At 36.8% G+C, this 14,419-nt stretch overlaps 1 protein-coding gene across 1 annotated transcript; it reads right to left on the bottom strand.

The window, feature by feature from the left end:
* Positions 1-3,337: 3,337 nt before the first annotated feature.
* Positions 3,338-8,660, bottom strand: LOC141605488 (rhomboid-like protein 14, mitochondrial). Its single transcript, XM_074424281.1, has 3 exons — positions 8,516-8,660; positions 7,784-8,075; positions 3,338-4,286 (listed from the first exon to the last, which is right to left on the bottom strand). The coding sequence occupies exons 2-3, from the start codon at positions 7,991-7,993 to the stop codon at positions 3,522-3,524; spliced, it is 975 nt and encodes a 324-aa protein (XP_074280382.1). The 5' UTR covers positions 7,994-8,075; positions 8,516-8,660; the 3' UTR covers positions 3,338-3,521.
* Between the last annotated feature and the right edge of the window lie 5,759 nt (positions 8,661-14,419).

The following is a 14,419-nucleotide window of genomic DNA, read 5'->3' as shown; positions in this document are numbered from 1 at the left end:
AACAAACATTATATTTTTGGTCCTTAATTGCCCACTTGAGCTGATAACTCTGGCAATTATTTTGTGACGTTGGTTGATGGTGGGTTCAACGAGCCATAAGTCAAACGGTTGACTGACCAATCACAGAGGCGAGTTATACGGATATCTCGTAGGACACAATTGTGACAACGACGTGGAGTCCTAAATGTTTTATAACATTCGGTGCCAGGTCGTGGATAGGACCTCCATGGTGATCCTAAGAGTCGATTCTTTTGACTATCGACTGTCTCTTGAGACTAAGGCAGATTTTGGGTGACTTTGGTTTCTTTCTCACGGTCATCCGTAACAGGGGGCCAAGTAGATTGTTTCTGGGTCATTTCATGCTGTGCTTAGATCGGCAGGAGTCAAGTTGAAGGAAATATTCAGCCTTTATCAGGTACTCGATACTTCTCAGGACCACTCGAGAAGCTGTAACTGAAATGCATGGCCATGCTCGAATACGGATTCGTTTTATCAGTTAAGTTACTCTCTAGTCGGGGAAACCACTCTTGATACAGATCGATTGTAAAATACGACCTTTGCGGATACGGATCTGCAAATTGTTTTACATTGAGTGGGAGAAATTTTAAATGGATATGAGAATCGGTTATCGCACATACACTTGTACGGACAAGTGGGAGTTTGTTGGAGCCGGTGTCCTCCAGTTAGTGCGGATAACGTTATTGCACGTACACTTGTACGGACAAGTGGGAGCTTGTTGGGGCTGGTGTCCTCCACAGTTAGTGCAATGACATATAAATCTCTAAAAGGATTAAAGGGTATACTTTTGTATTATTATCAGTTGGTCCACGTTTATCAATAACGGTTGGCTTGCTAGATAAGTTTGACGTTATTGTCATACAGATGGCGGTGATCAACTGGTCTATAAAAGTCACACCTATAGGATACGTTTGAGAGATGTGACGGTATGAAAATACAGTCACGTTGATGCCTAATATGACTAAGCGGTTAGTCAGAGTTATTGACTAATAATTAGTCAAACGCGATGTTGAGATAATTATTTAATACGGATTAAATAATACTGGCTAAAGTGAATTAAGCGGTTAATTCGTAAATTGAATATAAACGGTTATATTTAAATTAATGTATATTGAATTAATTATACAATATTGTCATGGTCGGACAAGTATTAATATGTCGACTGATTAGTGTTACTAGTCGATATTTTAATATCCGATATAGAATGATGATTTATAATTAAAACCCGTCATATACATTTTAGCGAAACGAGTCGGACCACGAATTAAATAAGGAGAAAGTGGAAAGCCCACTCCCCCCTTGAGATCACGGTTTGGCCGAACAAAAGGAGAGTCCCTCTCTCCTTTTGACCTAATCATCATCATTTGCACAAAAATTAGGGTTTTGGAGCATTTCTCTCTGAAATTCTAGATCTCACATCAGAAATCTCACAAAAGGCTCTCTCAATATTGCAAGGCAATTAGAGAGTAATTTCTAGCACAAGGGGCATAGTCTCAGACGATCTTGGGTGCAACAATTAGGAGGAAATCTACATTGATTTCTGTTCTTAGGCCGATTTGCATAGGACCCAAGGTTGATTCTTATTCTTTTATCGTTTTCTCTTGTTTTTCGTTTATGACAATTAATCACATGATAAAATTACGTTATAGTCCTTAATTTTAAGGGGTTTTATACGGATATTACCCTACACATGTGACACTACTTGTCTGGTCATGTACTCTTATTTACGAGCTCTTTTTTGTAAGATCCGTTTTACTGCAAATTGTACTGTTATGTCTCCATTCTTCCTTTCGATCCTATTTTTTTACCTGTAAATTGTGTTTTAATGTTCAACTTCTTTTGTTTTATTTTTACAATAAATTAAAACATAAATTGTATAATTCGTTTTCTATAGTACTGGAAAGAGTTTCGCATCCTGAATGTTATCATTACGATCAACACAGTATAAAGGATCCTTATTCGTCTGTTTTTACAGTAAATTGAACTATAATTCATCTATGTCAAGCTTGATATGTGCGAATTAGTAATTATAATCCATTATAGTCGAACAATGAAGGTATTGGTTTAATTTAGAGAGATATAAGTCTTTTTAATTTTTTAGAGGTCTTTTTAATTTATTTATTTTTATAAAAAGGGCAATTATGGAAAATTAGGGTAAAATGTGTTGGATTTAAGCAAACTAACGTGCGGGATTTAGCAATAGCGTAAAATATAGGCATGTGGATTATGTTTGATTTGTTCTTATTCAAAGTGTCTTATCCATTTATTTATCCTTATATTTTGTAAATGTTATTAATGATCTCATAAACCATACCAATAGATGTATTACAAACAACTGGTGGTGCAGTTTTTGAGTTTTATAATACAGTTTTGAGTTTTGAATTAAAAATTCTGAGCTTGACAGTAAAGTTTCTGAATTCGCTTACTTCAAAATTAGGGTTATTTCATAACAATAATCCATCATATTAGTGGTCTGCAATAATCACTCCATTCTATCAATAATCTTAATTAAATCCAACATAAGCACCATACCTTCTAATAGCAAACTAGCTGATATTTTTTAAAGTTTATGTTGGAATATTTGATAGTTTTGGACAACCTAGCTGGTATATGTGATGTTTATGTGTAATATTTTCAAGTGAAGAATCAAGTACTTGGTTTATTTGATACACATAAACATAAAAAAAATATCAGTTGGTTCGTTATTAGAAGGTATGTTACTTAGGTTGGATTTAATTGAGATTATTGATAGGATGGAGTGATTACTGCATACCACCAATAGGATGGATTATTGTTATGAAATAACCCTAGAAATTAAACCTAGAAAAAGGCAATATAACTCAAAAACATTACCCATAAACTCAGTTATATTTGATTTTTGGTGTAAAAAAATAAAATGAAACTTATAAATTTTAAAGATTTAGAAAAAACGCATAACTTTAGTTAGATATAATACGGTTGTACAATGCTTCATCCGATTGCATTTAATCAACTAATCCTACAACAATAAAAGTTGTCAGTTAATTTCTCCTTGTCTCCTTAATCTATCTTTATGCTGAAAGAACGAATATAAAAATATTGAATAAATGAAATAGAAGCGTAACTCCGTCTATGAGTGTTTTCGGGCACTCACTGTTAGTCCCAAGCTTGGAGAAAGGAGAAGGGTTACGCTAGATTAATAAGAGTAAAATAGTTAATTCAAGGCTTTTTTTTCAGATTTTGTATCAATTTTGAAAGAAAATGTTATTTTAGATATAAAATTTTGTAAAAAATTATCTTAGATATAAAATTTGAAAAAGTGACTTATTCAAGATATAAGTTATCGAATTACCCTTCTTTTTTTTTCAGAAATTATTGATTAGTCACAATATTTTGAGACAAGAAGCGCAGCAGGACGTTTTTTACGTTTCTTGCATTTCCATTTCTCAATATTACGCACAAGTTCAGGTTGTACGCAATTACATGCCATTCACTTATACACTGATACACTAGACTTTTTTCAGTTATCTGCTAAATCTTTCAATTCTTCTGCGTCGCACCTCATCTGGCGACAAATCTTGTTGCAAATTTGCTGCTAAGTCCCTCCCATCCCTGCCAGTCCCACACATCTCACATATGGACAACAAACCCGAATTGTCAAAAGTACAAGCCGGACATCTCCATACTTGAGTCACGACGCGTCCTCTCTGGCTCCCACCAACTACTCCTCTGCCCGAATATCTCCGACGTCGAAATAATCCCTGCACAACCCTCAAAGGCCAGCTGAACACACCAGAAACACTTCTGATAATTGAACGCAACGGGTTTGGACCGGTATTTGACCTCTTCAAATGTAGATAGAGAATCCCGGCCAAAATACCACCTAGATGACCGAGGAAGGAGACACCTGGAACGAACATCTGGATGAGAATCAACTCAGCCCATGCAGCATATCGTGAAGGTACAAGGACACCGTGCACAAATGTGTAGTCCTCAGATCGAGAGTTGAGCACGACTTTCATAGCAAAAAGGACCCCAGAAAATCCGACTGCATATTCCGAGTAAAATGCTCTCTCGTAATTGAAAAAAATGACAAGGGATTTGGCCAATAACATGGTGATTCCCTGAGACATGGCAAGTAATGTGGCAATCATGGTTGCGTATTCAACGCTTCCCATTGAAGTCTCCAATTGTATCCCCTTCCATAGCAAGGATAGCATATTGTAAACCAAGTGAGATTCGTCCATGTGGTAGAAGGGTGACAAGAAGAAACGCTTCAAATCTCTATGCTGTTAAGCCCATGAAAAGAAGGTTACAAAGGAAGCGTTAGTCTCACTTAAGAGGGTCTCACATAAAAAAATTGTGAGAGATACAGTTAATAAGGGTTGAATTTAATATACCAATGGGTAGCCAGAGGTTAAATAAAATGGTCTATCAAGAAAAAAAAAAAATACTTGAGACCATCTCGTTTCAGGATTTGTATTAGATGGATGCTAAGACCTATGCTACTCCACAGATTTCAATTACATTCTCCAGCTTACGTATGCATGTAGGTGGCACACATAGTTTACACGAGAAATCTTGACATAAAACAAGAAACTAAAGAATTAATTATTGACACTTATAATACCGTGACTGACATTGTTGAGTTTTATAGTATACCACGTCGAGCATGGATAACAATGCTCCTCCAACATAGCAGAAAACCACTACAGGGAACTGTATAATCAGCTTCAGCATGTAAAAGTTGGAGAAACGAGCGCTAAGCCATTAAGCCTATCCAATCATAAACATAATAGTGATTTTTATAAATAATGCTTCCGGTGTGAGTACACACTACTCAAGCACAAAATGAGTACAATAGATGTATCCATAAATAAAGACACATCTGTGGACAGAATTCAGTATAAATGAAACAACAGCTGCGCCATTACTAGCGATGGCAACAGTTCAGTGGGTCTTAAGACATTGGCCAAAGTAGATTTGGCTTGGCTACTGCCAAAACATGGTTGTGGTGTGAACCAGAAGGCAATTACTGCTTAAATAAGCAGTGCAAGATTATAAGAAAAAACACTCATGAAACGCATGCCAAGAAAATAATAATCGATCTAATTCAATCAATTACTTCCAAATTACCTTTTTCTAGGAGAAAATACTCAAATGGGGCTAAATAGCAAAAAGTAGATCAAGTAAATGATATGGCAAGTTTACTAGGATTAGGGCAGATTCAAAGGATACGCTAAAACTTCCGGTATTCATGATGGCAAGGGTAGAACATTTCATGCATTTTAGTACTTGCCCTCTGTAGAATGTGCAAATCGTGACCTACACCACCTGCCAAAATTTTATGAAACTACTGAACTCAATCAATACTCTCTCTAATCCACAACGTTCCTCCCACATTCCATTTTCAGACATCTATTTTTGTTCCTCCCGTTTCCTTTCTTTCCATTTTGGCAAGCATTTTAGGAAAAAAATGACTAGATCATCCTTATAAACTTCTGCATATTTACATTTATGGCCCAACTAAACCCAACTTAAACCACCATAACTAAAAGCAGAAACTCCTAACCTTACCTCCAAACACCAACCCCCATCCACTCCCTTCCCTCAACAACTCCCTCCACTAACCTCCTTGGCACTGTCCTTGTTGCTGCCAATATTGTGCGGCCTCCCTTATTCACCTTTGCCTACGACTCTTCATTTTATCCTTCCAAACGCCGACCTTTGTCCTATCCTTACAAATGCCGGCCTTCCTTCTGTCCTTTCGGAACTGGCCAACACCCTATTCCTTGGCTGACGAAATATTTCCATCCATTGCCTCTTGTCCAACAATGCCAGTTTACAGGTACATGTATAGTCCATTTTAAATGCAATATACAGAACATCACCGGTAATCTTCAGAAAAAAATTCTCCTGACGTGGAGGTTGGTGCTTAGGTCACAGTGGTGATGAAGGGCCGGCACAGTTGATTTTACATTGTGATTAATTTAAGCTATAAAGTTCATTCCTGTTCTGTAGATTTTAATAGGCCAAGTTCATTAATTGATGACGAGACCATTTAATAAAACAGTTTTGCAACCCGAGCCTCTAACTACAAAAGCTGGCTTAGCTACCTTAACCGAATCCCTTGAGTAGATAATTGTTGAACACCTAACTAACATGCCATCTACATTCGTACACATAGACTCCAAACAAAATTAGAATTGTCACTCCTTCAAGACGTGTGTTAAGAACCTCGATCTAACATATTCTTTTCACAACGGCAAGTAGGCCCTGTAGAAATAGAAAATTAGAGGGGGAATGGAGCAAGTCAGCTTCCCTCCAAATCTTTCCCTGTGTGTGCCTCTGTGTGTGTGTGTGTGTGGGTGGGGGGGGGGGGGGGGGGGGGGGGGGGGGGCAGGGCATTTTGCCAACCAGATAAAGGAAATTGCCCCTTTCCCTCCAAATTGTCCCCTGCCCCCTCCTTCCTCCCTTTCCCACCAAATACGGCTGTCGTCCTCTTAGTGTCTTTCTGAACATTAAAGCCACCCCCTTGGCATAATCGATGTTCTCAACTACTCATAAAAAAAGGCTTCTAAATTATTATTTTTTTTAAAAAAAAGGTCCTAGAAGGTGAATTCAGTGTTTCATTTAGTCCACGAGGTAGCAGGATGCTTCCTTTAGAAAATGAGGATGATGTCCGTTCTTTGTAGAAAAAAGGCTTCTAAATTAAAAATTAAAAATAAAAAAACAAAAAAAACCTAGAAGGTGAATTCAGTGTTTCATGATGCTTCCTTTAGAAAATGAGGATGTCCGTTCTTCGTAGACAAAGGTCATTCTCTCCATCGTCAAGTTATAAATTCTTCCATGCAAAGCTATTGAAGGGCCCTTAATCTAATCAATATAATCTCACTTCTCCTCCACAAACATACCATCCATAATAAAGTTAAAAACCCAAACTCCAATATTATCAAAAAAATATAATCGAACTCCAATTTGTATCTGTTGATATGTTCAGAACAGGACGTTAGCTTGAGAATCCACAAAAAGCAAGTCATACTTCTGATCACTAAAACCCAAAAGCATAGTTAACAAACTTGTGATTTGACTTAGAAAATAAAGCACCTAAGCAATATCAATGTGACTGTCTGTTAAGCATCTTCAAACCCAAATTGTAACAATGACAAAAATTCTCATAAACCCATTCTATATCTTAACATTTCCTAAACCCAACTGTGATAGCCAGTTCAGTTCTTGCACAAAACAAATCTATGAAGTAAACAAAAAATTAAGTGATTAGGTTCAAAGTCTGAGGTACATTAAGATGAGAGGCGCGGACAAAGACCGGAAGCAGCAAGGCGAAGGCGCGCCTCATGTAAATAAATTGCAGTAACGCCTTGTATATAAACCTGACTAAAGGTACACCAAGGCATTTTGGCTAGTCACTAGTGCCTCAATGAGCCTTTAGCTTAGGTGCTTTTGTTTAAGTTAAGACTCATATCTGGAATCTGGATTTAGTGGAGGGAAAACAAGTAAATGAATAAAAGCAAGCAATGATGGGACAAAGAAAAGTCCTACGTAGAAGAAAACATACGGAAGCATCCCAAGGCGTTTTGACTACTGCTTGAGAGAGCCTTGTGCCCAGGCAAGGCCAACTAATGCTTTACTAAACTAACAGGGATCCCAAGATAAATTTTGAATACCACAAGGCACAAACTGAATATATAAAAACTGTCGGCATAACACAAGAGATGAAGCAAATGGAAATTGAAACAGGAAAAAGGGATGCCATTAAAGAACATGCCTTAAGGATCAAATGTGCGTTGAACCAGACTTCATCGATGGTTGGAAGGATAGACTTGAGAAAAGCAGGTCTCAGGTAGATAAGAGTATTGGTAGCCAACAGAGCTGCTGTCACGGGAGGTTTCCTCTCGAGTCTGTAATACTCAGTCACTGTATGCAACGCCAACAACGGTAGCATTCCGCGAGACACCCTCCTTCCCCCAATGTCCATGTTTGTATCCGCTCTATTCACGACAAACTTAAAACCGAAAACACTCCTTTAATTCCTTTCTTACCACCAACCAGTTTATTGCCTACATGACAGATCAAACATCTAATGAGGGAATCTGTTGCAAAACGAAAATGCTTTACATAACATGAATTTCGATCAAACCGACCAATTCAAACAGACCGATACTTCCTCCGTCTCGGTCATTTCATTACAAATAAAAGCAAAGTTAAACAATTGACTTAGACGGAGGGAGTATCGAAGGCGGAGTCAATAATTACATTCAGATAAAATCGACCAACAGCGGCCGTAACATTGAATGAAACTGATATTTCGACTAGGTAAAATTGATAATACACACAAGGAATCTAGATTCTAACCAAATTTGATAAAAAATGGAAATTATAATGGACACATTATCGCAGTTTACGAAAAATTAAGAGCGAAATATTTCGAAGCGTAACCTAATTAATGATTAACTCAATTAATGATGAAGAAAAGGGAGTAGAAATGTATAGTGAATACCTGCGAGGAAAATGGAGCATGTCAGGAATGAAGAGAGAGACGGGTGAAGAATGAGTATGAGTTAAGGCGAAATGCCAAACTTGTTTGTAAAGAAATTCAATCTTCTCTAGAATCTTCAATCTTAACTCTTGAATCCTTTCAATTGTGTTTGGATCGGCCTGACTGGAAAATAACTATAGCAAATCCGACTCATCACCGTCGTAACACACCCACACCATTAGACTTGTCAAACTGGTCGGACGGATCGGGTCATACATGCCGGGTTAGAATACGAACCGGGTCATACGGATCATGGTCGGATTAGGGTCGAAATACAAGCCGGAAAATAGTCTCTAACGCATAATTTCTACAATTTTTTAATAAAATACTCCCTCCTATTCACTATTTTCTTCTTTATTTCCTAAAACAGATTATTCAGGTTTTCTTCCTCTTTCTTATTTTGGAAACTTTTAATCTTATTTTATTTATTCTTCTCTCATATCATCAAACCCTACTCAACTCTTTTACTCATATTTTATTACCTTCCTTAATATTTTGGCCCCACAATTCCTTATTTAACTCATAATTATTCATCCCTCTCTCCTATCACCAAACTCCACTCAACCCTTTACTCTTATTTTATTTCTTTCCTTAAATATTGTGCCCACAAACAAGGGGAAGAAAATAGAGACTAGGAGGGAGTAATATTTTTTTAAAATAAAACCTACTTAAAATTAATATTTTAATCATATTCCAGGTTTACATTAGTTATATGGATATAATTATGAAATAAAGTTTTTTTGATAATTATTTTATTATTAAATACTACAAGTATAAAATTTATGCAAAATTGATTTTTTAATTGTATTTGTAGTTTAAAGTACTAAAGGTAATATTTTTTAATTATTATTTCAAATATAATATAAAAAAATTAATATTTTAATATAATTCTTGATTTACCTTTGACCCAACGGATCGACTGTTCGAGTCAGGTCTCGACCCTAAAATAACGGGTTATTTCGGGTTCAAGTCGAACAGGCCGCCTGGTCAAAATTTGCAGGTCTTGAACCAAGAAAAATGGGTCGGGTCGAATTTTCGGGTTGGGTCAGGATTTGACAGGTCTACACACCACTCATAAAATGAGATATCTGCTTTTGGGTTTTTTTTGTCCTCACTTAAGCTCAAAAAGTACTTCGTACAAAAACTTTGATGCAAAAATGATGCAGCTCAGCAACGAAACGAACAAAATGAACGGACTCCACAACTGTTCAGTCAGAAGCCAGACTCAGCTACGGGTTCAGCAATGGTGTCATTCAGTTACTTGGGCATCAAGTATGGTACTTTGCTTGGACACCAAGGAAAGTGCGTGGAGCTGGAGAAGGAAAGTCCGTAGAGCTTGAGGAAGTGCATAGACAAGCACAATATTGGTTGTCATATCTTTCCTAAATTCAGTTTTCCTAATTAGTAGCTTATTCGGTTTTAGCGAAGTTTCCTAAATCTGATCTAGTTTAATTATTGTGTTCTTATTTCTTTTATTTAATTATTCCTAAGATTATAAGGAGTGCATAATAAGGCAATAGAATTGTCATAGAAAACGTGTTTCACACATATAGGCTAGGTTAAGGAAAGTCGGTCTAAGGAAGCTTGTTTCCTCATTTTTTTTAGGAGTCGTTTTAGCTTAGTATAAATAGGGAGTCATTGTATCCTTATTTATCATCAAGAATTATCAATAAACTTTCAAATTTTCGTTTACAATTGTGTAAGCATCGGTGCGACGAGTTCGTTCCAAATTCAGTTATTGTTTGACGCGTGTTCGAACATTAACACGAGTTATAATCAATAGGTCTTGATTATAATTCACCATTGTTTGAGTTATAGATCTATCTCAATCAAATATCCTTTATTTTCTTTGTTTCGTTTATAATATAAAATTACATAAAAATTACCAAGTTCAAGTTCTGAATCAGACAGTTTTCTAAACTATTCAAATCATCTTAAGTCCGACAATCAGGCAGCTCTAAGCACTGTCCAGTTTTATTAATTCCACTGCAATACTAACGAATCTTATTCTTTCGAGTAATTTTCGTATCATTTGGCATCAGAGACAGGTTTGAAGATCCAAGGCATCAACAATGGAATTTACAAATCCAGATTTTCTCAATAGTTTGTGTGAGGCGTTGAGGACCCTTCCCGAAGCTAACCCACGTTGGCAACCAAGGCATGTAGAGCCACCACGGCAGGATGAATTCAAAATCACCGAGCTTCCTAAATTTGTTGGAGGATCCGATCCTGAAGATTACTTGGATTGGGAGCATAAGATTGATAGGATGTTCGATTTCAAGGATCTTGATGATGAAAAACGATGTAAGTATGGTATCCTTAAATTGAGTCGAGGTGCATCACTTTGGTTTGAGAGTTTGAAAGCACAAAGGGCGCGTGCTGGAAAAGTAAAGATTTCATCTTGGGTATCTTTGAAACGGAAGTTAAAGAAACGGTATGTACCACCAACATATAAGCTTGCTTTGTATCGTAAAATTTCTGATTTAATGTAAGGTAGGATGAGTGTTAGTGAGTACATAGATAAATTTGAGAAATTGGCTTTGATAGGAGAAGTTGAAGAGCACGAAGAGCAGATGATGGCAAGGTTTTTGCATGGTTTAAATCGAAACATAGCTCATGCCGTGGAGTTGCAACTATATTCTAGCGTATGTTTGAAAGTTGAAGCGCAAGGAAGGTCGAGGTATGGTTCTAATAATTTGCATAAATCGTTGGCTTGGTCACAAAACGACTTGTTAGATTCAGGAGATGCCAGTACAAGTACAAACACGACTGCTCCTCCCGTGATCAAACCCGTGGCAGCCCCTACAGTTGCTAAAGCCATATCCCCTCCAAAAGAGCAAAGTGTGATGAATGTTCGTTGCTTTAAGTGTCAAGGTTTTGGGCATTATCAGAATGCTTGTCCTAATAAATGTAGCATAGCTTTGAGGGCAGCAGTAGCTGTTCGTGATGAGTTGTTTGATGAGGAGGACGAAACTAGAGGTGGTATATTTAATCTTGATAAAGTCGACGAGGAGAAGGAGCAGGCCGGGACTTATGTTGCCCCTATTTATGACACTTTGTTAATTCGTTCATTACAAGCTACTTCTGCTCCAGTTGATTTAGAGCAACATGATCAATTATTTCATTTGAAGTGCCAAGTGAAAGATAAGTGGTGTAGTGTGATTATTGATGGTGGGAGTTGTACAAACGCAGCTTCAAGCGAGATGGTGTCTAAGTTAGCTTTACCAACCATGGTTCATCTAAATCCGTATGCTTTACATTGGTTAGGAGATGACAAGAAGGTGAAAGTTTCAAAACAGGTCCGTGTTTGTTTCGCCATGGGTTCTTATAAAGACGAGGTTGTATGCGACGTGGTTCTTATGGATGCTTGTCACATTCTCTTGGGTCGTCCTTGACAATAAGATAGAGACGTGATGCATAGAGGAAGAAGCAATGAGTACGAGTTGATAGATGAAGAGAAGAATATTGTTCTAAAACCTATGTCATTCGAAGCTACAATTGATATGCGTTCGATCTGGTTGTAAGAAAAATTCGAGTCTCACTATATTAGGAATGGAAAGCCAACTCGAGAAGGATCTTGGCAGGGATGAACTATGCAGCAGCTACATTGACCGTTAAATTGATTTTAATCATCCACCTATTTTTGATAATTATGGAGATGAGAAAGTAGTTGTTACATAGGTCAAAGAGCCGTGTGTTTCATCGGATTTTGGCTATGAGCTCGAATTGTTTGCTAAACCAAGAACAAGTGCAATCGAGTCTTGTGGTTATTTGTATGATTTTCAGGTGCAAAAGGATACTACAACTACGGAGGATTCATCTTGTTTAAAGTGCTTGTTCGACAATGACGTTCGTGATAATGTCTCTATATTATTGCACGGAGGGTGGAGGGGAGGAAAGCACAAATAACCATGGCAAAAGGGGATTTTGAAGTTAAGGAATAAGAAGAAGATAGGTGTTGAAGGAGGCGTGAGTTTCAAATCAAGTTTGGTGCTTGTATTCATCTTCTTTTTCGCTCTCTTGTTTATGTTATTCATACTTGATCCCGGAGATATGAGGCTACATGAATTGAGGATAATTCTTTTCCAAGGGGGAGAGGATGATGCAAAAATGATACGGCTCAACAACGAAATGAACAAAATGAACAGACTCCACGACTGTTCAGTTAGAAGCCAGACTCGGTTGTGGGTTCAGCAATGGTTTCATTCAGTTACTTGGGCGTCAGGTTTGGTAATTTTCTTGGACGCCAAGGAAAGTGCATGGAGCTGGAGAAGGAAAGTCCGTAGAGCTTGAGGAAGTGCATGGACAAGCACAATATTGGTTGTCATATCTTTTCTAAATTCAGTTTTCCTAATTAGTAGCTTATTCGGTTTTAGGAGTGTTTCCTAGTTTCCTAAATCTGATCTAGTTTAATTATTGTGTTCTTATTTCGTTTACTTAATTATTCCTAAGATTATAAGGAGTGCATAATAAGGCAATAAAATTGTCATAGAAAACGTGTTTCACACGTATAGGCCAGGTTAAGGAAAGTCGGTCTAACGAAGCTTGTTTCCTCATTCTTTTTAGGAGTCGTTTTAGCTTAGTATAAATAGGGAGTCATTATATCCTTATTTATCATCAAGAATTATCAATAAACTTTCAAGTTTTCGATTACAATTGTGTAAGCATCGGCGCGACGAGTTCGTTCCAAATTCAGTTATTGTTTGACGCGTTTTCGAATATTAACACGAGTTATAATCAATAGGTCTTGCTTATAATTCACCATTGTTTGAGTTATAGGTCTAGCTTAAGCAAATATCCTTGATTTTCTTTGTTTCGTTTATAATATAAAACACATAAAAATTTCAAAGTTCAAGCTTTGAATCAGACAGTTCTCTAAACTGTTCAAATCATCTTAAGTCCGACAATCAGACAGTTCTAAGCTCTATCGAGTTTTATTAATTCCGCTGCGACACTAAAGAATCTCATTCTTTTGAGTAATTTTCGTATCATTCTTCTAACTTAGTGGTATATAAAATCTCTTATAAACACATCATAAGATTTTTACTTTCCCAATGTGGGATAACTTAATCCCATATCCTCATGGGGGTGTTAGTGTGTTATATTTGCCTTTACATTTGAAAGCCCACAAATGTTAGAATGGACTAGCTCTAGAGGAGGGCAAGTTTCGAAATTTTACTAACAGGATTCTTCGTTCACATATGGACAACTTAACCTTAGTAAGTCCGTCCAAACTCCAAAGACCATTTTTAGCTAGTTTATTCATTCTTCCTCGCCCTATGTGATCAAGTCTAGCATGTCATTTAACAATTTTAGAATCAATATTAAAATAAGAAACACAAGCATAAGATGAGTTTGTGTAAATGTCATTCAAATCAAGTACAAAGAAACCATTGTTCAAAATACCATGACCAAACACATCATGATAGGAAATATCCAAACTACAAGATTTAAAACTGAAAGCAAAACTTCAATCAGCTAATTACCGAAACTAAGTAACATCACACTCGGGTAGACTTGTCTTACGAGTCTGGTGGTTGGGTTACGGGTTTAGTCATTTCGGATTTGGATAAAATATGGGTCGAGTCTATTTCGGGTTCATAAAATACGGGTTTATACTGGTTTTGGACCAAGTTCCAGTCTGAAATGGGTCCGATTAACACCTTTTTAAAAAATGTTTAGTTTCTTTAATTTTAATTATAAACATATATTTTTTCTTAATTGTTATAGTTATCTAGTTTTATAAATGATATATACATTAGTAAGAGTAGACTTTTTTTGCTTAATATATTCAATATCGCAACATTGTACGAAGTATTAGATCGATCAATTATTACACATACGTGACAAATAGTGACTACTTTT

Source organism: Silene latifolia, chromosome 10 (assembly GCF_048544455.1).
Source record: "Silene latifolia isolate original U9 population chromosome 10, ASM4854445v1, whole genome shotgun sequence".
In the NCBI taxonomy this organism is placed as follows: Eukaryota; Viridiplantae; Streptophyta; class Magnoliopsida; order Caryophyllales; family Caryophyllaceae; genus Silene; species Silene latifolia.
The sequence above is the reverse complement of the archived record's forward strand: the minus strand, read 5'-3'. Positions and strand labels throughout refer to the sequence as shown.

Coding starts and splice junctions, on each gene's coding strand:
- LOC141605488 (XM_074424281.1), bottom strand. CDS start 7,993: ATGGACATTGGGGGAAGGAGGGTGTCTCGCGGAATGCTACCGTTGTTG. Junction 4,287..7,783: donor ACGCACATTTGATCCTTAAG/GCATGTTCTTTA, acceptor TGGGCTTAACAG/CATAGAGATTTGAAGCGTTT.